This window comes from Heterocephalus glaber, unplaced genomic scaffold, assembly GCF_053883595.1.
Source record: "Heterocephalus glaber isolate CG9 unplaced genomic scaffold, H.glaber_assembly_v1.0 deba00001523, whole genome shotgun sequence".
NCBI classification, from domain to species: domain Eukaryota; kingdom Metazoa; phylum Chordata; class Mammalia; order Rodentia; family Bathyergidae; genus Heterocephalus; species Heterocephalus glaber.
This window is the reverse complement of record NW_028258327.1, coordinates 17,632,781-17,654,369: the sequence shown is the minus strand read 5'-3', so window position 1 is coordinate 17,654,369 and position 21,589 is coordinate 17,632,781. Positions and strand designations below refer to the sequence as shown.

Genomic DNA, 21,589 nt, shown 5'->3' with positions numbered 1-21,589 from the left:
TGGGACATAGCCTGGATCCCACATACTTCTAGAAACTTGGATCTGATGGACATAATGTACATTCATTATTCAGAGCCTCACTGCCAGCTCAGACAGAATGTTTCTGTTGTCTTCCAGTGGCTTCTCTCTTACCTCCCAGTGCAAGTCCAGTGGGCATCTGGCCTGCCCACAACCTAATATCTCATTTCCCCTTTATATCAAAATCTAAGAGCCAAGCTATTAAATACAATTTTTTTGGTTTAACTTCCCAAGTACAATTCTAATTTTTTACTTCCCAACTATAATTTTTTATTAGTATGTTTGCATTACATAATGATTACATCCCTCATGGGGACCTGGTACATGTATATATGTTAATATTTAATGTAATTCTTCCCCCTCCTCTTTCCCTCCCTCCATTAGTCTCCTTCCCTTTTGCAAAAGATATTTATTATCTATTATTCTTATCATTTATTGTTCTTTATTTATATTTTGATTTCTCATATAAACCATACAATATTTAAGCTTTTGAACCTGATTAATTTTACTTAACATTATGGTTTCAAAGTCCATCCATTTTTCTTAATGACTCGTTTATTCTTCTTTATGACAGAATAGTATGCTATTGTTTATAAATACACCATTTTTTAATCCATTCATCTGTTGATGGACATACAGGATGTTTCCAAGATTTAGGCATAATTGTGGTGCTATAAACATGGGTATGCAGGTATTACTGTAATATGATGTCTTTAACTTTTTTTTTTTGAGACAGTGTCTTGCTGTGTAGTTCAGGCTGGCCTCAATGTTACAATGTAGCCCAGGCTGGCCTTGAATTCACAGCGATCCTCCTGCCTCAGCCTCCCGAGTGCTAGGATTACAGGTGTGCGTTACCATGCCCAGCTTGATGTCTTTCACTGCTTTGGTAAGATACTTGGAAGGGGGAAAACTGGGTCAAATGGAATATCTATTTTCATTTTTTTGAGGAACCTCCATACTGATTTTCATAGTGGCTGAATTAGTTTACATTCCCATGAAAAATGTAGGAAGATTCTTTTTTCCCAAAGCTTCTCTAGCATGTTATTGATTTCTTGATGATAGCCATTCTTTCTGGAGTAATATGGACTCTCAGTGTTTTAATTTGCATTTCTCTACTGGCCAGTGATGTTGAGCATTTTTTCATGTATTTATCAGCCATCTGTACTTCTGAAGTGTCTACTTATTTCAATTGTAAAATTTAAAATTGTGTCTTATTGTGGGGGCACAATATTTTCATTCTTTATTGTACACTTGATCTTAGCCAAAAGGCTGAGAAGGCATAGTTCTTTATTCTAGATATTGTATTAGTTCTCTGTCTGAGGAATGCCTGGCAAAAAATTTTCCCATTCTGTAAATTTTGTCTTCACTTTGTTGTTGTTTCCTTTGCTGTGCAGAAGCTTTTGAGTTGGGTATGACCCAATTTGCTGATTCTTGTTATTTGCTGTGCAACTGGTCTCCCCAAGTACAATTCTAAACTTGTCATTACAATTTATTGCATCTTGATGTTGGTTTGATGCTCTCCTCACCATTTACTTTTAGTTGTTTTTTTATGGTAGTTCTTAACTTTGCCACCCAAGCTGGTCTTGAATTCATGGGTTCAAGTGATCCTCCTGCCTCAGCCTCCCAAGTAGCTGGGACTACAGGTGTGCACCTAGTTTTTTCTAGTGGTAACATTTTGCATAGCTATTGTACAATATCAAAACCAGAAAATTTGGTCTAATGCCCTTTACCTCTTCTCATAGGTGCCAGATTTTTAAAATTTAGAGTTTAGAAATTACATTAGCAGCATCAAGTTTTAAAGATTTCTAATGAGATTAATCAGGTATCAAGATAGGTTCCAAACTAGAGAAGGAAAATGGCCTTTTGAGGAAAAAAGATTTTTTGAGGCTTTCCATTTTTCTAATCTGAAATGCAGGGATCAGAGGCAGAGAAAATCAATTTACAATGCATAATGATATGTCTTTATTTCATCAACAGAAATGGTGTCTAGACAAAATTCAGTTAACACTAGCAATTCAACTGAGTGAAAATTTTTTTTGCACAATAGTGTATTTACAATGAGTAAATGAAGTTTCATTAGTTCATAGCAATGCTTTTTTTCCCAAAAAGGTAAAAATTCTTAGTTACAGAGAATAAGCATCAACAGCCATTTCATCTTTACAATAAAAACCACAAGAAAAACCACAATCACTTAGAAAAAAAATAAGGACAAGCCTAAGAACTAGTACAATAAAATGATGCATTGAATTAAGTTACATTAATCGCATAGAATCTGTGTAAAAAGTATGTAGAAAAACACCTGATGTAACCTGTTACAGTCGTTGACCAGTTATGAGAGGTACAGAGGGTTATACAGGTAGATATGTGTGAAAACTGTCCGTATTGTTCAACCTGGGGAGGAAGAGAAGAGGGGCTGCAGCCCCTTGCATACACTGAGAAGACCCTGTTTTGAGTATGGCCTCTGGAGTTTGTAAGGCATATATCAGAGGTGCACTTGGATTAGACTGGTTCTGGAACAAATTCTCACAAGCCCTCTTGCCTTCAATGGCTCACTGTGTCTAACAAGCACCTGAAGCTCCCAAATGCATCTGCAGTCTTCCTGATAACTCACTAGAAGTGCCAGGTTCTTGTAGAGTGTGAACAGTCATGCCAGCATTTGCACACCCAAAATGCTTTGTTAGGACTCAAGTGGTAGCCACCCTTCTGCCTCCAGACACGTTTTGGTAGAAGACTTAACATTGATCTGTAGGAAAACCCCTCTTTATCCAAGTCCCTTCACTCTTTCCTGATAAATATGTCTGACTGTCCCCATGGGAGCATTTGGCACTGAATGTGACTCTACCTGAAATGGTCTTGGTGCACTTCTGCTTTTATAAGGGCCACTGTTTTATCTGATGTCAAGTAACTGGAATGAAAATGAAAGTCAGAGCTGTTTATCCATTGCTTGTAAATGTACACATCATATCAGAACATTAAATCAAAACTACAAAAATTGGCCTCTGCAACCAAGTGGGTATTCTTCACAAAATGGCAGCATAATTTTCATATTACAATTAAAATGCACTGATATTCATTGATATAAATATTATCTCCCAGGGTGGAGTATAGGAAAATACTATACAATTACTTTTTTTTGCAAGTAATGTTTTTGCACTGTCAGTTAAATAATTTATTCTTGATCTGCCACAATAAGTCTTCTCTATGTACAAATACCATTTGAACATGCTATTTGTGTACAAATGTATTCTATTCTGCAGCATCAGTCTCTGATGCCTGTGTCATGAGATGGCTTGGGCAGTGTTATAAACATACACTTTGGAAACAAAATGCCTCCATACACACAGACTTCCTTTATGAAAACCAACTCCACACAGGACTCTGTATTGTGCACTGACTCTCCAGAAATTGAACCTACAGAAAAATCCTCAATTTTGGGGAGAAATACTAACTCATGATACAATGAGCAACTTTATACTTGAAAAACAAATCTTGTTCTTTAGTCTATTTTCAGTAATTTAAGGAAAAATTTGATTCTTGCTCCCTTCCAGATTTGTGTTTCCTCCTAAACTGTAAGCAACAGTAAGTAGTTTGAAGTCATTTATAAAACAACTCTGAGTTCAAGAGGGGCACAATGTGCAGAAAAAGGTAGCCAAATAGGGATCTGAAAAAGGTTTGTAGGACTCTATTCATTCTGAAATGATTATGCTACTCTACAGGATGCAGAGCAGCTTCCTGGGGTATATTAAGGTTTTTTAAAAGGCCTACAATTTAAAAATACTTCTTTTTTTTCTTCTTCTTTAATGGAAATCACAAAATATTAAAAGGAAGTATAGGTTTTAGCCAGTTCACTCATGCAAGTGCTATAGCTGTCCCCGAGCTCCTTTTTAAGGAGAAGTGACAGTTGGCATACTAAGTCCTTAGCCTTTCTTTTTATATCCTTGGAAAAGCAATACAAGGATTACATCCAAAATTATAGTGCATTTTAAAAAGCAGCATACCTTTAGAAAGACAGTCAATAAATTACTTGTACAACATACACAATAACGTTTTCTACGGCAGCATCACCTCTGACGCCTGAGTCATTCTTGAAGAACCCGGAAGAGAAGTAGCAGGATGGCCGAGCAACTTTGCCAGTTTTTACAGTTTTGTAACTGTTTTGTTCCAGAATCAGTATGTAATGAAGTTCGATTTTATTCAAGGCACCCCCAAATAACGCAGAGTAACAAACACATATAGCAAAGCACTCGCCTGCCCACAGCCTGACTAATCTGAATGAACGGAGGTTGTCTGGAGACACAAGGAGGACAAAGGCAGACCCAGGGGAGAACCAGATTCAGGTGGGATGTTAATTAGGGTCAGGGTTGCCTGCACTGGCCCTGACCCAACAACTATTCCTACCCTACCCATTTGGAGACCCAACCAGGTTGTCAGAGTGATCCTCCTAAACAGCCCATGACTGGAGTGTCCTTTATTTCTTGTTCTTTGTTTACTTTTCCTCTTTACAAAAGGCATGAGGTTGCCAGGTGTGGTGGTATACTCCTGCAAACACAGCACTTGGGAGGCTGAGGCTGGAGGATCACTATGAGTTTGAGGGCAGCCTGGACTACATAGTGAGTTCAAAACCAGCCTAGTCTACATAGCAAGACCCTGTCGCAACCACCTCCTCTCCTCCAGAAAAAAGGAATGAGGTTGACTAAGGGATCCCAGGGAGAAGAAACAGATTGAGTTTTTAAATTTCACTTGAGGCAGTTTGGATTCTGGTCCCCAGCAAGTCCTCCTTTCAATCAGCCCAGAAATAATTTTGACAAGCAATGATTCAGAACAGAGAAAGACATAGACATGTCATATGAACAATTACACAAAGCTGGTCACTGTTCTTGGTGGATAATGAATGAAATAACTTTTTAAAAATATCTAAGAAATAGAACTACAGCCTTTAGAGCAATTTTCTTTTTAAAAAGGCCAGTTTCCATGGCAGGGGTTGGAAGGGGAAAGAGAGAAAAAAAGGCAGAGGCTGGTGGGAGGAAGAAGGGGGCTGAGTTAGGGTGGGGAGAAATAAAGAGACCCCTCCCCTCCTGGAAATGGCTGCCACATAGTTCTGGGTTGTAGAACAACAGAAATCTGGGGAAATGGATGGAATGTGGTCAAGACTACAAGTTGCACATGAGTTGCCACCAGGATAAATCAAACCAAGAAGCTGATCTGCACCTGGTTATGATACAAGCAGAAAACATTCCTTTTGTTTTTTAAAGAAGAGGAGAGGTCATTTAAAAAGGCAACAAGAGAGTTAAAGAACAAAATACTGTCTGCTGACTCCTCCACCACAACACATACCTGGGAAGTATCACATGATTTACATTGAGTTAAAATTCTAGTTGTCACCAGTTTCCCACAAAGGCGAACCTCCTTAGTGAAGCACAGAACTGTTCTACTAGGCTAAGAATTCCAAAAACAAAAACAGTAGCTCTAACAGAGCTTCATCAAAATCTGTCTCTGACAACCACACACACATACACACACACAAGGAAAAAATGGAAACCCAGAGGCAGGTTTTAGAAGTGGAACTATTTTAAAAGAAAACCCTTTTTCCCATCCTACTGCATGAACCAACAAACTTCTGACATTCATACATATTTAAACATTTACTGCTAATATTTGTACAGAAAAAAGTTAATACTAAAACATATGTTACTATGATTTCACCTTTTGCCTACTAATCATATACTAATTTTTTCATTCACATGCAGCTTTAATATTGTCCAAACAATGGCACAAATAAAGAAACAAAGTCAACCATCTATTCCCCACTGCCCACCACCCCAGCCCCACATCAAACTGTTCTGGACTCTCTTGCTCAGCCAGGTGGGAGTGGCCCTCGGGCTACTCCTCAAGAGGAGACAGGGACCACAGGAAGGAGGGAGCTGATTCCTCCTCCTTGTGACACACCTTCCTGTAAACATGGCCAAGGGCCACAACAACCTGAGAGCCCAGGGAAGCTGCTCTCTCTGGGTTGCAAGCAACCACTTTTGCAGCAAGAGAAGAAAATTATCATCAGGTGAGGGTAAGGTGTGTGTGTCTGTGTGTGTCTGCATCTGTGTGTGTGTCTGCATCTGTGTGTGTGTCTGTGTGAAGAGGGTAGAGAGGGCTCCTGCTGATATCTTGTCCAAAGCCTCTGTATGAAGCTGCCTACAGACAAGAGACCCACAGAAAAACCTCAGAGTACAACTCAAAGCATTTGGAAAAGAAAAGGAGAAAGAAACGTGTTCGCCTGTGTCAGGGATGGATCTCAGGCTCCAATCTTCCCTGCTCTCTCATACTTTCAGTGAGTTGCATCAATATAGGAGCTGCCCCAGAAAGGCGGGACCTTCAGGCTGCAGCTCACATCCCCTCAGGTGAGGTGCCCTGGGAGGTCAGTCCTGGGCAGGAAAGTGGGGTGGCTGGTCAGCCATATCCTTCAAAGGAGAAGGCCTACTGTGTAACACTTCTAAGAGCAAGCTGAGGCCTGATGAAGTGTGGAAATGAATGGGATGTTCTCCCTGGGCAAGAAAACAGCTCTACCTTGATTTCTAGGAGCCAATGCCTGCTGAGTTCTGGTACAAAATCATAGATTCCTGCTGTTTTGATGGACTTTTCAACAAGGTGTCCAAACTCTCTCCCCACTTAGGAATCTGAACATCCAGCAGTTCTGAACTCTATCTGCAGTTACACTTTACTTAGGGAAAGGTGGGGAGGAGGTGAAATATAAAAATATTCAAGCAGATTATTGTTTACACATCCTAGGATGAATTCATTATTTGGCAAGATTGTTTTTCCTACATAATTATCACCTGAGTGCTTTTTAATTAGCTAAAATGTTTTACTTCTTAACTAAAAGCAAAGAAATACAGTATACTTGAGTTATATGAAGTTACAACTTCATTTAAGAAAATAAGTTTGACCCAAAACTCAGTGCAAGTGGCAAAGTTGACCATTACTGTACAGTATCTGCAAGAAAAACAAACAAATCAACAAACAAAGAACAAACCCACAATGCTCACAAGACACCATTTGGTGGTGCCAAAATCAAACCAAACAAACAGAAAAAAAAGATATGAAATAAAATCTTGAAAAAAAGTTTCCAACATTGAATTTTGTCCATAAATAAGCACAAATTGAAATTGAACTGTGAAGCAAGAAAAACCATGTTAACAGTTACCCAATTAGTTTGAGCATCAGAGACAAAAGAAGAGAGGAATGTTGGAACCTGCTTATAAATGAGAAATGAAGTTTCCAGTTTTAGAGTGAGAAAACTGAGGCATGCAGGACTTTTGCATATGGATATATATATTTTATATATATTATATATAATATGTACAGTCTAGCTATAAAACTTTGATGTGTATAGAAGCTGTCTTCAATGAAAAAATTGAACATTCAGAAGAAATTCCTGAGATAGGGTTTGTGACATGGGCCACTGAGAAAAAAAATCCGTGGTTGGGTCCTAGAGGTGTTGTAGTCTATCCCTGTGAAGACTGAAATTAACCCACAGACAGACAGTGTCAGCACTGTTGTCTTTCCTTGCCTGAGCAAGGGGTAGCACCATTGTGAAGGTAACTATCTATCACTCCTGCTTGAAGAGAGGAGGGAATATGTTGGAACATATTGCTGCTAAGACTGCTGTAGTGTGCACCAATTCCTTCTTGGTTCTTCGAGACAACAGATGAACAGCGCCATGGGCTGACTGAAGAACACCTAGATGGGAGAGGTGTGAGGATTGGGAGGCAAATCTGAGTCACTAGGTATAATCTTTCCTGGGCTGTTCGTCAGTCGTACACTTATCAGTCATTTCCTGGCAGAAGTCTACGGTCACTGATTGGCTCCTGGGTTCCAGAGGAGGGCCCCTCTCTGAGAAGGTGGTTCCTGGGTCAGTACCTTCCAACCTCCTCCCAGAGGTACAATTCTCAGAGGTGTTGCTGGGTGCCCAGGGAGGCCCTGGGGGAGCTGCACCTGGCTCCAAGCAGCAGGGCACATTTTCTCCTACCGCACACTGGGAAGCTGCGATGTTCTGCTCCACACTCAGGGGAGCGGGGTTAATACTGGAGGCTCCAGGGAGATCCATGGGTATGAGGACAGGGCAATACCGATGCAAGGCCTGGATCTGCTCGGGGCTCTGGATGTCTCGGCAGACTTCCTGGGAGAGGCAGGAGAAGTTGTCCAGCAGTTCCCCCATGCATGCTTTCAGCTGATTCCTCTCTGACAATAGTTTCTCTTTCTCACACACCTGGAATACATTGGAAAAACAAGAAGGCTCAGTCAAGCCCAAATTGGAATACACAAGACCTCATTTCTGGGAGTTTTCCAACATTTGTTTTTGTATTTCCTATTTTTTTTTTTTTTGGTACCGGGGATCAAACTCAGCACCTTGCACTTGCAAGGCAGGTGAGGTGCCACTAAGCTAAGTCTCCGGCCCCTTCTATATCCTATTACAATGTAACTCATGAATGAATAGGTCAGGATCTAGACACTTAAAAAATTCACATGTCCCGGGAGCCTGGACACACTCTGCCATGACTCCCATCTGAGCAGCTCATCCAGATGTGCGCCAACACTGACCCCATCCCCAGGGTGTCTCCTTGTCCCACTCTGAGGCCTGGGCAAGCAATCAGCAATCACCACCAATGAGGAAACTGCAGAGAGTCAGTATTCCCATTGCTTGGAATTCAGTTCTCACAAAGTAGTATCAGCTGGAAAATTCTTAATTCCAAACTCTATCGTCAAAAATCTCCCCTTAATGTATTAGGTTACCAGTTTTGAGGTGCAAAAAGTTGACCAATTCCAACTATCTGACATTCTGAAAAAGTAAGAAGTATGGGAACAGTAAAAAGATCAGTGGTTCACAGGGGTAAGGAGGGAGGGGAAGATGAATAAGTATAGCATAGAGGGTTTTAGGCCAGGAAATCTACTCTGTACAATGGTGGACACATACATTTGGCATACATTTGTCCAAACCCACAGACTGTACAATACCAAGTATGAGCCCTAAAATAAAGTAAGGACTCTTGGTAGTAATGCTGTATCAATACAGGCTCATCCATTATAGCAAATGTACCAGTCTGGTTGGGGATGTTGGTGGGGTAGGGTGTGAGAGTGTAGGGTCAGGGAACATTTGGGAACTCTGTATTTCATTAATTTTGCTGTGAATCTAAAACTACTCTGAAGAAGTAAGTCTATTTAAAAACAAATACAAGTGACCATCAACAATTCATATGGTTCAACAAAACATCAGCAGGCTTTCCAGCCTTTATAGCACAGCAGACTGAACATGACACATTCTCTTTAGGATGCTGGGGAATGTGCTGTGGATCCAGACCAGGGAGAGAAGACAGAAACATAGAGCCCAATCCCTGAGATGTTTTCCCCTTAGACAGAATCCCACCTATGTTCTTGTGTTATTAAAATATATTCCCGACCACACAGGTGAATTTAGCATCAGAAAGGAGATTAATTAAGGTTTTATCATCTATATTTGTACTGGGAACAGGAGATGGGCAGGTTCTACGAAATTCGCATGATGAGGCAGATGAAGAAACTAGGTGTGAGAAGCAGGGTGAAGGAGTCCTGGCCTGGCCTCTGCAAGCGCAGGCAGGAAGTGAAAGCAGAGGGTGGGTGAGAGAAGAGAGGGGAAAGAGGAGCAGGCATCCGACAAGCACAAGGAGCGGGTCTCCGACATGGGAGCTGCACGTGCCGTAACATGAAGACAATCTGGCAGGCAGCGTGGGCATGTGTGTTGGAGAGAGAGATTTACATGAGGAAAGGGCACCTGCTAAAATATTTATAAATTTATCAAGAAAACATGTTTTAAAAATGAAAAATAAACAGATGTACAAGTGCAACTTGAGAGAAATACATTATGTGAGTTTGCAATAGCAGAGTGGTGGGTGTGTGTGGAGACAGTGTGAGAGTAGGAAGCAAGTGCAGAGCCTGTTGGGGACTGTGCAGGGTGAGACCTAGCGGGCACGCAGCTGTCCTGCCCACCCATGCCACCCTGCCTAATGAGACCAGGCAAATGGGGATAGCATCCTGAGTACGGGGCAGCTAATGAGACAGGACAATCCAGGGGAAAACGTCTCACAAGTGAGGGTATATGGACAGATCTCTCTACCTTGAACCTAGAAATCTTTGGCAGGGACAGTATCTTCTGGACACCAGGAGAAGAATCTCACTCTCAGTTCTGCCAGGTCATCTTGGACAAGGCACTGACCCTTATTGGCCTATTCATCTGAAAAATGTTCCACGGCACTTCCCAAGAGGAAGAAAATGTGGTGCCATGTGTGACAGTATTTTGGCTCTCTGCAGAAAGGGCAGTATAAGTCATACCTTGGTTAAAAGTATGATGCTCTAAGTCACATATGTGTACCAAGGAACATGCAAAGCTCTCATTATGCACTGAAACAGCATAGTATTTGTGAGGTTGATGAAAAGTGGGTAGAGAACTACGAGATGTCTTTTTGTTTTTTCAGCTGAACAACATTAGCAAACTGCTTTAGCTCTCTGCCTGGTATACAGCTTAGATTTTATAGTTTGTTCCGTATTACACAACTGCACTGAATAGAATGCTAATTACCAAGATCAGTCATTTCTCAAATATGAGTAGAGTTAATTCTACTACCTGAAGATGAGTATTGGGCAAGAATTTTTAGACACATGCCTAAGATCCTGTGGACTTGTACCTGGTGGGCTTGGTCACCTAAGTACACCAGGCTTTCAGAATACCCACACTCACCAGCAGGAATAGCTTGTTTCCTTATGTGGCTTAAGTAATATTTTGTTGTTATTAAAACATTAAGGCTGGGGATGTAGGTCAGTGGTAGAATGTTTGCCTGGCATGTACAAGGCCCTGGGTTTGATCCCAGCAGAGCAAAACAAACAAACAAATTAAGAAAAAAATTTAAAAAAAGAAGAAACTCATAATCTCTTGGCATAAACTGTCATAGTTTCCAGTAAGTTCAGGGCAATAGACATTTCCTAAAAGCCAACCATTCCATCACTGGAGACTCAAGGATGATCAAAACACTGTCCTTGTCCTTGAGGAGCCTACAGTTTGGGGCTGAAGGCTAGTGAGACAGATGTCTACAGAGATAGTCCAAGATCGAGTGATAAGCACCAAACCAGAGGCCAGATCAGGGTTCTTGGGACACAGGCCCAGCCTAAATGGGAATAGGAAAGGCAGGCTTTCTGGAGAGGTGATGTGTAACTTGATTCTGTTTTCTTTTTTTTGTACCAGGGATCGAACTCCGGACCTTGTGCTTACAAAGGAGGCGGTGGAACCACTGAGCTAAATTCCTGGCCCTGTAACTTGATTTTTAAAGCACAAAGAAAACAGAGAAAGGCAAGAGAGAAATGTCCAGAGCAGAAAGGAACAACACAGGCACAAGCGCAAAAGTATAAAAGAGTAGGAGATGTGGGGGAACTGCTCAGTGTGATTTTACTGGGATCAAGTGCTAGGAAGGGAATGGAAGGTGATGTCGGAGGGTTGCTACAGATTGGTTCAAGAAAGGCAGGGTACATTTAAAAAAATTTTTAAAAGTTGACACATAATAATTATATATATTTATGGAACACAATACAATAATTCAATATATGTAAATAATGTGTGATGATCAAATCAGGCTAACATTTCCATCTCCTTAACCACTTATTTCTTTGTGTTGAGGATCTTCAAATTTCTCTCTTCTAGTTCCTTATAAAATATATAATAAATCACTATGAACTATAATGACTCTCCTGTGTTGTGGAACATTTTGCAACTTATTCCTTCTATTTGACTCTCTTGGTATCTGTTATCCAACCTTCCATAACATATATCTTACTAAAGAGCTTGAGCTTTCCTTTATAGATGATGAGAGTTACTGAACACAGGCAGATGTCTCTTGATTTGGGTTAAAAAATTAAAAGCCCTGAAGTTCAGGGCTATCTTAATAACATACAACATTTCTTTGAGCTTCTCGAACATCTCATCCTTGCTCTTAGGTTCTCATCAGGATAGCAGTGGCTTGCTACGAGGCAAAGGGTTTGCTGCATATAGTCTGAGGACTCAAATTTAGATCCCAACCCATATTATGTGGCCTCCCTCTTCTGCAGTCTGACATAGACTGGAGATGAGTTTCCAGCATTTGGCTGTGGAAAGGTCAAGCCGAATGAGGTTGAGTTGGCTGCCTTCAAAGTTATAGTCGGGAGCCAGAGGCTGCCAAGGATGATTACCAAGGAAAAGGAGGTATAGGGAGGCTCATAATTCTGAACATGGAGGAGCTTGAACCCTGAGGTGCAGGCAAGAGAAGGGAGCCACTTTAAGGGAGAACTACAAAATCAAGGACCCTGAGGCTGCAAAGTGTGGTAGGACATCATCTTGTTGAGTGATTCCCCCTCTGTGGGCAGATGTTCTCTGTCTCTAACCTAGATTCTTCTGTTGGGAGGCAGAGAAAGCAGTGGCAAAAATCACACAATTTGGAATCAGACACCTGGGCTTGCATTTAAGCTCCATGCATCGTAGAAAGTTATCTAATCTCTCTGCATCATAGTTTCCTCCTCTTTATTTTTTTCCTCCTCTTTAAATGGGAATAAAACAGTACCTACTTAGAGGATTAAGGTGTAGATTAAATGTGATCATCCACAAAAATAGTTTAAGATGGAGTCACAGAACAATTCTACTTCAGGGTTTTCAGTATTATCCTCCTATAGTGACTAAGAGACAGGCGTGGGAGACAACCAAAAATAGTTTAGAAGACTACCTTGCACATAGATATATGCAATAAGCATCAGATATTATTAAATGTCAAATGAAAAGAACTAATTCTATGTGGATGACTGAAGGATATGACACACTCTTACACACTTGCACATCCATACATGCTGCAGATGTTGTTATTTCTGGTGAGAAACTTTAAAAATAAATGCAAACTTCCCTGAAGGGTGACCCTTCCCTCCATTTCCTCAGCTGTCATTGCTGTAACTTTTACATCAGAGCTGCTCACTTCAGGTTGCTGATGGGTCAACTCACCAGTTTTCGGATTTCACATTCTAAATTCTGAATACAGTCCAATTTCCTCTTGCGGCAGCGCTGAGCCGCAATGCGGTTCTTGCTGCGTCGCCGGACATCATGAATGAACTCTAACTGTTCTGAGGTTAGCTTGTGCATCTTAATCATCATCTGGAAATCGTTCCTTGGCAGATCTGTGATTTGATCTACAGGAAAAGGAAGTTTGACCTGAAACCAAGAATAACAGGATAGGATTATATAGCTGGATTTTAATTCCAGCAGGTAGAACATCAGAAAATAGTAAAACCTTCTTAAAAGATTACTAGGTAATACAGAAACTACTAAAGCAAGTAGTAATTCTGTTTCAAAAAAATTTCCTGTTTCAAAAACAAGTAAAATGAAATATTTGGATAATCAAACAGAATAATACACACAATTTATAGTATGGTTATCATTGCTGAGATTTTTGAAGCAGGTGGCATGTAAAATGTTGGAAAATGTGACATTTTTTCATGACTGTAGCACTTCTGAAAGGAGCACTCATAGTTAAGACCTTCCTTCACAAGACATATATAGTCTAACTCAACAAAATGACAAGCTATAGAGGAATACCATCTAAGGACTTATGCAGGGCACTGGAATGAAGAGAGTCCTGCACATTCTGAGGATGCTGGGAAGATCGATCAGTGTAATTCTTAGTTACAACAGCATAAAAGAGATACCGTGGACAGGCCCCATCAATATGGCCTAGAAGTAAGAACCACGTTTAGTCCTTACCAGACATGAGACATCAGGCAAGCTACTTTAGCTCACTGAGTCTCAATTTCCTCACTGAAAAACAGGGAATGCTTTTTATCTGTACAGTATTATGCAGGGTAACTGTGTTTGGTACTTTGGCAGACTGTATTTTCCCAAGGTGGTCATTTCATTTCTCTCACATTTTCTTTTACAATGTAATGCTGAAATTTCTTTATAAAGAGGCTAGGTCATAAAAGGAACTGCATCTTAAGTCTCTTAGATTGCTTGCTCTGGAGGAAACTAGCTGCCAAGCCTTGAGGACACTAAAGAAGCCCTGCGAGAAGCCCATGTGGACAGGAGCTGATGGCTCCAGCCAACAGCCAGCCCCTTGCCCGTCGTGTGAATGGGCCATGTTGGACATGGATTCTCCAGGCCCAGTCAAACCTTCAGCTCACTGCAGCCCCAACCTGTCTTCAAACACATGAGAAATCTTGAACCAGAATTGCTCATCTGAGTCACTCCTGAATTCCTGACTCCTAGAAACTGTGAGAGACGTTAAATGATTATTGTTGATTTAAGGCATTAAGTTTTGGTGTGATTTATTATGTGTCAAAAGATAACCCATATAGGCACTTCATCAACAAGATTCCTACGTGACAAATCAAGGCAAATAACATTATCTAAACAGAGGATGCCAATTTCTTGAAGGATGGACGTGTCCCTCCTATATGGTTAAATACTTGGTTACAATTCTATACAATTTGATGTATTTCTTAAAAAGAGAATAGAAACTAATGAAAATGAGTGCACATAAGAAGCCCTGTGCAGCAGGTGAGAAGCAAAGCAAGGCTCTCTCTCTATGGTTTCTCAGCATTCATTAGGTGAAGAACACAGGCCTGCATCTTCAAGAAACTTGCTACTACACTTTCTAAAGCTCTTGATGATTCAGGGACTTCTGGGTTCAGTTCTGGTTGTTCTTCAGAAGATCCTTAAAAAAGAAGCTTGCACGTTGCTAGCACAGAAGACAGTGTTACCAGCTCAGAATGCTTAAGTCCAGTTTACATTCGCGTCTGCTTCAAATGGGCCAGCAGATGGCACTACAAACCTAAACTTCATTCATGTGCTAGCCCCGTGCTGTACAATACAACCACCAGCCACATATGTGATTTTCATTTTCTAGTAGTCACATAAAAAGAAGTAAAAATGAACACGTGGAATTAATTTTAATGTTATTAACCCAATGTACCTGAAATATTTCTTACATGCCATTAATATAATTATTAATGAAATATTTTACTGATTTTTGTGTAGATGTTTAAAATCCAAAGCACATTTTGCCATTCTAGCATGTCAAAACTCAGACCTGTTCCCTTCTAGGGGCTCATTAGCCACGTGCAGGGTGTGGCTACTGTGTTCTATAGCAGAGCTCCAGAAGGCACAATTTGAGTACCTAGAAAAACACATGGGAGTGGGGTGTAATTGATTAAAACATTTTTGGTAAAGAAACTAATCCCTTACTAGTTATCAGGTGCTGTAGTGTTAAGTCTATGCTTGTTAGAGGACTAGAATGAAGCTATTCCTAAGCACAGCCTTTTTCTTTGGTTGCATCAGATGAAGGCAGATGAGTCCCATTCCTGGTATTTGTAGCTAGTTAATTCCCACACACAAAAGCAAACACTAAATGATCATTTGACTTCTCTGTGGTTGGGTGCAATTTCTTTGTCAGGTTGCTTCCTAGCTCTGAGCCTGTGGTACATGGCATTTGTTGAAGGCTCCCAATGGGTGCTCTGATTCAACTTCCACCATGACACCTGTAAAATTTTGGCTCAGGAAAGCAAAACTGTAGCAGAGTACATTACACCACTCTCAGCTCAGCCCTGCTCCTACTGCTAAGTACAGGCAGTTAGGACAGACAGGTCCTTATTATGGGATCGAGAAAGGTCTTTGTCCATGGTGCTTTGTTTGCACAAGGCTTATAATGATATGAAAGAATGTTTGATTTTCCCCTTTCTACCCTTTGGATAACAGACACCCATATTCTGGATGGTGCATCAATAACACAGAGTTCTGTCTGATGGAAACACGGATGTTTTCTTTTTTTTTTTTTTTAACACAGATGTTTTCACACAGCAGAGGTTGTGGTCCTTTTGGGGGTTGTGGAGTTTCCTCCTTTAATGACAATAAAGCCATTCTGCTTCTGTTCCAAATTGTCACTTACTTCAGAAAGAAAATGTATCTATAGTTCTGGCCGCAGGGAAAGTCAAAAGGGCTTCCATACTAAGAGCTACTCTATTTAAAAATCATCTAGACAGCAAATAGAAAACGCGAGGGAGATGGAACTGAGGGTTGGCAGGAGAAAGGAAAAATCAACAATGCTAATTTCAAAGTCCTTGAAGCAAAAGGCCATATAAAATTTCAGCAAGGCTGTTAGAATTCAAGCTGCTTTTAAAGAGGGTCATGAGAAAATAGTCAACTACAGACTTTCTTCCATGTGAAAACCCCCCACAATACCCCACACTCTTGTGCCTTTTTAGAGATTTGCTTCCCCTACAGCAAGGAAGAATTCACACTGATAGCAAGTGGGAGCCCCTGACTTGTCCCTGAGTGGCACAGAGGGAAATTTACAACATCTCTTTATTGTTTTTGAGTGGTAAATCCAAGCCAATGAGCAGCACCCTTTTTGGTCATCTGAAGAACATCCTACTCACAGGCTCTCAGATACCTAAATATTCCCCACTTTGGGCTAAAAATGTCAGATATGCACTGGGCCTTAGAAAGTTGAAATATATGGGGAAGGCTGAGGTTCCTTTCTCTTGCAGAGAATCATTACAACCCAAATGAGGTCAACAGGCTTCACATCTTAGTTACTATCTCTTTGCACACTTATTCTTCCAGGATTTCACTTCTCAGCAGGGGTTTGGTTTTCATTCACTGGATCTTCATAAACAGTGCGGAACAGCCAATCAGAAAAGGCGAAGAATCCTTCCAACTACTACCACCACCTGTCTGATCTCCACTTATATTTGGTTGACCACATGTGGCTCTGGGAAGACAGGCTGCTAAGGAGAAGTGCATGTGGGGTTTGTGGGGACTGATTCTCTTTAGGTATAAGCCCACTGCTGTGGCTCTCATTAGAGCCTCTGAGAATCAGGAAGAGCCACTGAATCAGCAAGCCAAGGGCAAAAGAGGGCACCACAGGCCACTGCCATGGTTTGCACAATAAGCTACTGTTGATTTTATCCAGCCTCTCCAAAGTGCTGACTCTTCATTTCTCTCTGGAACACACAGAAGGAGCAGGATTAGAGGTCAGTTTTTAGCATGGTACCTGCATTGCCCTCTAAGCAATGACCAGAGAAAGTACCGGCTGGGTACTCCAATTCTTTAGGAGGCAGTGAAATGGTTGGTTCCTTCTGTGTGCGCAGTAACCTCAGGCCTCAGGAGTTGGCAAAGGCTGGAGGAAGCTGTGATAATTTGGATGTTGCATGAAACTTAAGTACACCTTTCTTGGTGCTATCTGAATGGCCAGAGGTCATGGATGAACAGGGGAGGCTGTGGCTGTGGCTTCCTTCTCACCAAACAGAAAACACCTTGCCAACAACTACTCATTCTGTGGTTTAAATCCTTATCTCTTTCCTCCTCATTAAAAAAGTGATTTAGGGGGCTGGGGATTTAGCTCAGTGGTTCTGCTGCCTGTCTTGCAAGTGCAAGGACCCGAGTTTGATCCCTGGTACCAAAAAAAAAAAGTGATTTAGAAGTTATATAATTTCTCATGGAAAATTCAAAGATGAGACAAAAGAAGGGGGAAAAGTTCCCATCCCCAAATGATTGTACTGCTCTGATGGATTTCCCTGTGATCTTTATTTACTCTGAACATTTTTTATGGAGCTATAATCAGTGGTATTACATCCATTTCACCTCACCATTCCTTCGCGCACATATTTCACTTCCCTACTGCCTCTGGTTTGTTTGTTTGGTGAGAGTGTTTGAAGGAGGAGAATGGAGCTTTACATTTTAGAGAAAAAGCCAAAAAGAAGTTATCTGTTTCCTTTAGAAGTCCTAGTGGAAGAGTAGTTGGTGAATATTTTTTTCCCATCTCCTTTAACTACAAAAAAAGATTCTTAGATCCCAGTGGGTTTTTAGGGGAGGCATCAAGATGCTCCCTAGACTGAGGGTTCCAGTGTTAATGGAACCAGGCAACCAGCTCAGTGTTAGTCAGATACCAATGTCAAGATCTCCCCACCTAGACCAAGAAATGTTTCCCGCACAGTTGACCTCCTACCCTTTATTCTCACGGTCTGGCATAATGCAGGACACCTGGGATTTAGTCATGATACTGCAAGGAATGAACTGTGTGATCCCGAGCAGGCCATTAGCTCTGTCTTAAAGCTCTTTCAGGATCTGTGAGTCAAACAGAGAGAACATTTACCCTACTTAGCTTATAAGGTTGTTATGAAGGGTAAAATTGGGCGATAGGCAGAGAAAGTGCTTTGGAAAATTTGAACTGCCTTGTAGCAATGAGGTATTATTTCTGTTTATCAGCTCTCTCTTTGCCACATAATTTCTTCTTATATGCTTATATAGTATTTTCCGGAATTCTGGATACTGAGAATGTTTCAGACAACACAAAAACACTGTTTTAATTAGTAATATGGCTCACTTCTATGCTGCCCTGTGAGGTCTTCTTTTTATTAACCAGACAGAGTACAGACACTTCTAAAAACATGCCCAATTCACCAAACCAAAAAACGGTTGTAAAAATTTTACATTCAAAATGTGTGTCAAAGTCATCATCTGGGTGGGATGAGTTAGACATGGCTCTCCTATTGTGTACTATTTCACTGTTTTCTCTGGATATCTTTCTTTCTCTCATACCCCACACTCATTCTCATAGTTTCATCTCTCTCAACATAAAATCTGTTAAGAAAGCAAGTCAAACTAATCAATACTTTTGGCTGTGCAAATAGACTATCTAGTGATATTTAACTAAAATCCATAATTAATTAGAAATGCTTTGGGTTCAAAATAGCTTTCCTAGGAAGCTTTTTACTTGGAAAATGATTGTGACGTTTCTACATTTTTCAAATTTCTTTTTTAAAAAAATAAAATCAGATGATTTATTTGAAGGTGGGGGCAGGGGAGGAGAGTGTGCTAGCTACTCTGGATGAGTGGGGAGTTTTTGTTTTGTTTTGTTTTTTCCATACCATACAGGGATCAAACTCAGGGCCTTGAGCTTGCAAGGCAGGCACGGTACCACTGAGCTAAACCCCCAGCCCTGAGTATGGAGTATTTGAAAGGGAAATCCAATTTTCAAATTTCAAAAACACCTACAACTCATGAGATATCTGGAACCTGTGAGATGGCTATTAAAAAAAGATGGACAATAACATGTATTACTGAATATGTGGAAAATCTGAATCCCTTCTATAGAACTGGAGGGAAATGTAAAATGCTACAGCTACCTTGAAAAATAGTAAGAGGGTAAAACACAGTTACCATATAATTTAGCAATTCCATACCTAGTACATAATGAAAAGAACTGAAAATATATCTATAAAAAGCTTGTAATTGAATGCACATAGTAGCATTATTATAATGAGAGTGGAAATGAACCCACAAATCCCTCAGCCAATGATGGATCAAAAAATGCGGTACAGCTCAACAAAGTGGATCAACATGATGGAAGATTATTGAGGAATTACAAAGGAATGATATGGGCCAGGGATTTAGCTCAGTGGTTTTGCTGGCTGCTGCGCAAGAGCAAGGACCCGAGTTTGATCTCTGATACCAAAAAAAAAAAAAGAAAAAAAAAGGAATGATGTATTGATACGCGATAATGTACCTGTAGATATATTAATGGTAAGGATAAATTTTATAACATTATGCTAAGTGAAAAAGTGAGACACAACAGGCCACATATTGCAAGATTCTATTTTGTGAAATGTCCAGAATAGGCAAATCTATTGAGACAGAAGGTATATATCAGTGGTTGCCTGGGAATGAGGGAAACAGGCAATGAGGAGTAGCTGCTAATGAGTAAACTGTTTCCTTTTGAAGTGATGAAAATGTTCTAGATTTAGTGGAGATGTTTGTACAACATTGTAAATACATTAAAATCACTAAATCATTCACTTTTGTTTTGTTTTGTTTTGTTGTTTTTTGGTAAGTCATTCACTTTAATAGGGCAAAACTTTTTGATGACTATGCAGTGTATTGTTTTATTTTATTTTATGTATTTATTTATTTATTTGAGACAGGGTCTCACTCTTCAGTTCAGGCTGGGCTTGAACTCACTATGTAGCCCAGGCTGGCCTCGAATCCAGGGCGATCCTCCTGCCTCAGCCTCCTCAGTGCTTGGATGATAGGGATGTGCCGCCACACCTGGCCTCATTGTATCATTTTAATGCAGAGAAAACACATACGTTCAATGTGTCAATTTGCCTGTAAGGCCCTGAAACCCTTCTTAGCATTTTTAGGAAAATTGACTGAAAGTAAACATTTGTTATTTTTTTTCTTTTCTATTTCAACTTTTATTTATTAGTGTATGTTCTAGTACATAATGATTACATCCCTTGTGGAGAATTCATACATGTGCATAATACATCTTAATCCTTTTTTCCTCTCCTTTCCTTCCTCCTCCCTCTATCTCTTGGTCCCCTTCCCTTCTAAAAAAGAACTACCTCCCTGTTTCAAATAGGATAAATTTTGTAGTATGGGAATTATGTCTCAATTAAAAACAGGAACTTGTTTGAGACACACACATAAAATTCAAACATTACAGATATACTTAGAAATAAAATTTTTCATATACTCCCTTTCCTAACTTTGCTTACAATTTTCTTACTCTTATACTGTTTCATTATTTATACTGATATTTATGAAACAAACTAGGATCCTGTTATCCATACTGTTTTGTGACTTTTTTCATTTAGTATGACTTAATTCTTTTTTTTCCATCATTGGAAGAGGAAAACTTCCAAGCTGACTTTTTAAGGAATGTAGCTGAAGTCATAAAGATTAAAAGCTAATACCTTGACTAGATATTTAAAATTTTCTGTATGGAAAAACAATATAAATAAATAAATAAACAGACTAGAAGAAAATACAGACAGACAATATTGTATCTATGAGAAAGGGCTAACATTCTTAATACTAAGGATTAAGTCTCCTACAAGTTGGTTTAAAGAAAAGCAATACAAAAAACAATAGGAAAGATGGCAATTCACAGGAAAGAAAATATAAATGGCAAATATGCAAAAAACAAGGGTCAACTTCTTTGCCATCAAATTGTGGAAATTATAAAAACTAGCAATGAGTAGTACTGGCAAGAATGGGGGAAATGGATACTCCTGAATACTGAAGGGTATGTGAATTGCTTCAACCTTTTGGCAAAGTAATTAGGAGGCATGACCTTTCCCATCTATGGGACTCCAAGCTCAAAAACAAAAGGACCACTACTAATAATATGTTCACAAAAATGTTTACTGTAGCAATCATTATAAGGGAGGAAAAAACTGGAAACAACTGGAATATCTGGCAGTAGGTGACAGCTGAATAAATTGTGATTTATGGAAATTATGGTTATTAAGCATGTGTTGGCCCTGTGTGATTAAACTACTGGCAGTGCACAGTAGGTAGCTATGTGGAAAAAGGAAGCTATTAAAAATTGTACAGCATGATGCCATTTAAATAAGATATGTGAATAAGTATGTTATATATTGTTGCAGGCACAGAGAAAGCCTGTTAAATTTGGTACGTTTGGCACTTGGTATTTCATAATTTGATTTAAAAAAGCAAGTTGGGTCTGGGAGTGTAGTTCAG

General features: G+C 40.0%; 1 protein-coding gene across 8 annotated transcripts in view; it reads right to left on the bottom strand.

Moving 5' to 3' along the window:
* Positions 1–454: 454 nt before the first annotated feature.
* The window catches only part of Bach2 (BACH transcriptional regulator 2), a 375,843-nt gene continuing 354,708 nt past the window's right edge, over positions 455–21,589 (bottom strand). For 7 of the 8 annotated variants that reach the window (XM_087187974.1, XM_087187977.1, XM_087187975.1 and 4 more), the window contains 2 exons: positions 13,055–13,261; positions 456–8,278 (listed from right to left, as the gene is read on the bottom strand). In XM_087187974.1, coding sequence (XP_087044100.1) covers positions 7,793–8,278; positions 13,055–13,261 — 693 coding nt within the window. In that variant the 3' untranslated portion in view covers positions 456–7,792. Of the gene's footprint in view, positions 8,279–13,054; positions 13,262–21,589 lie in introns of all 8 variants that reach the window. The other variant, XM_087187978.1, reaches the window with a different exon arrangement.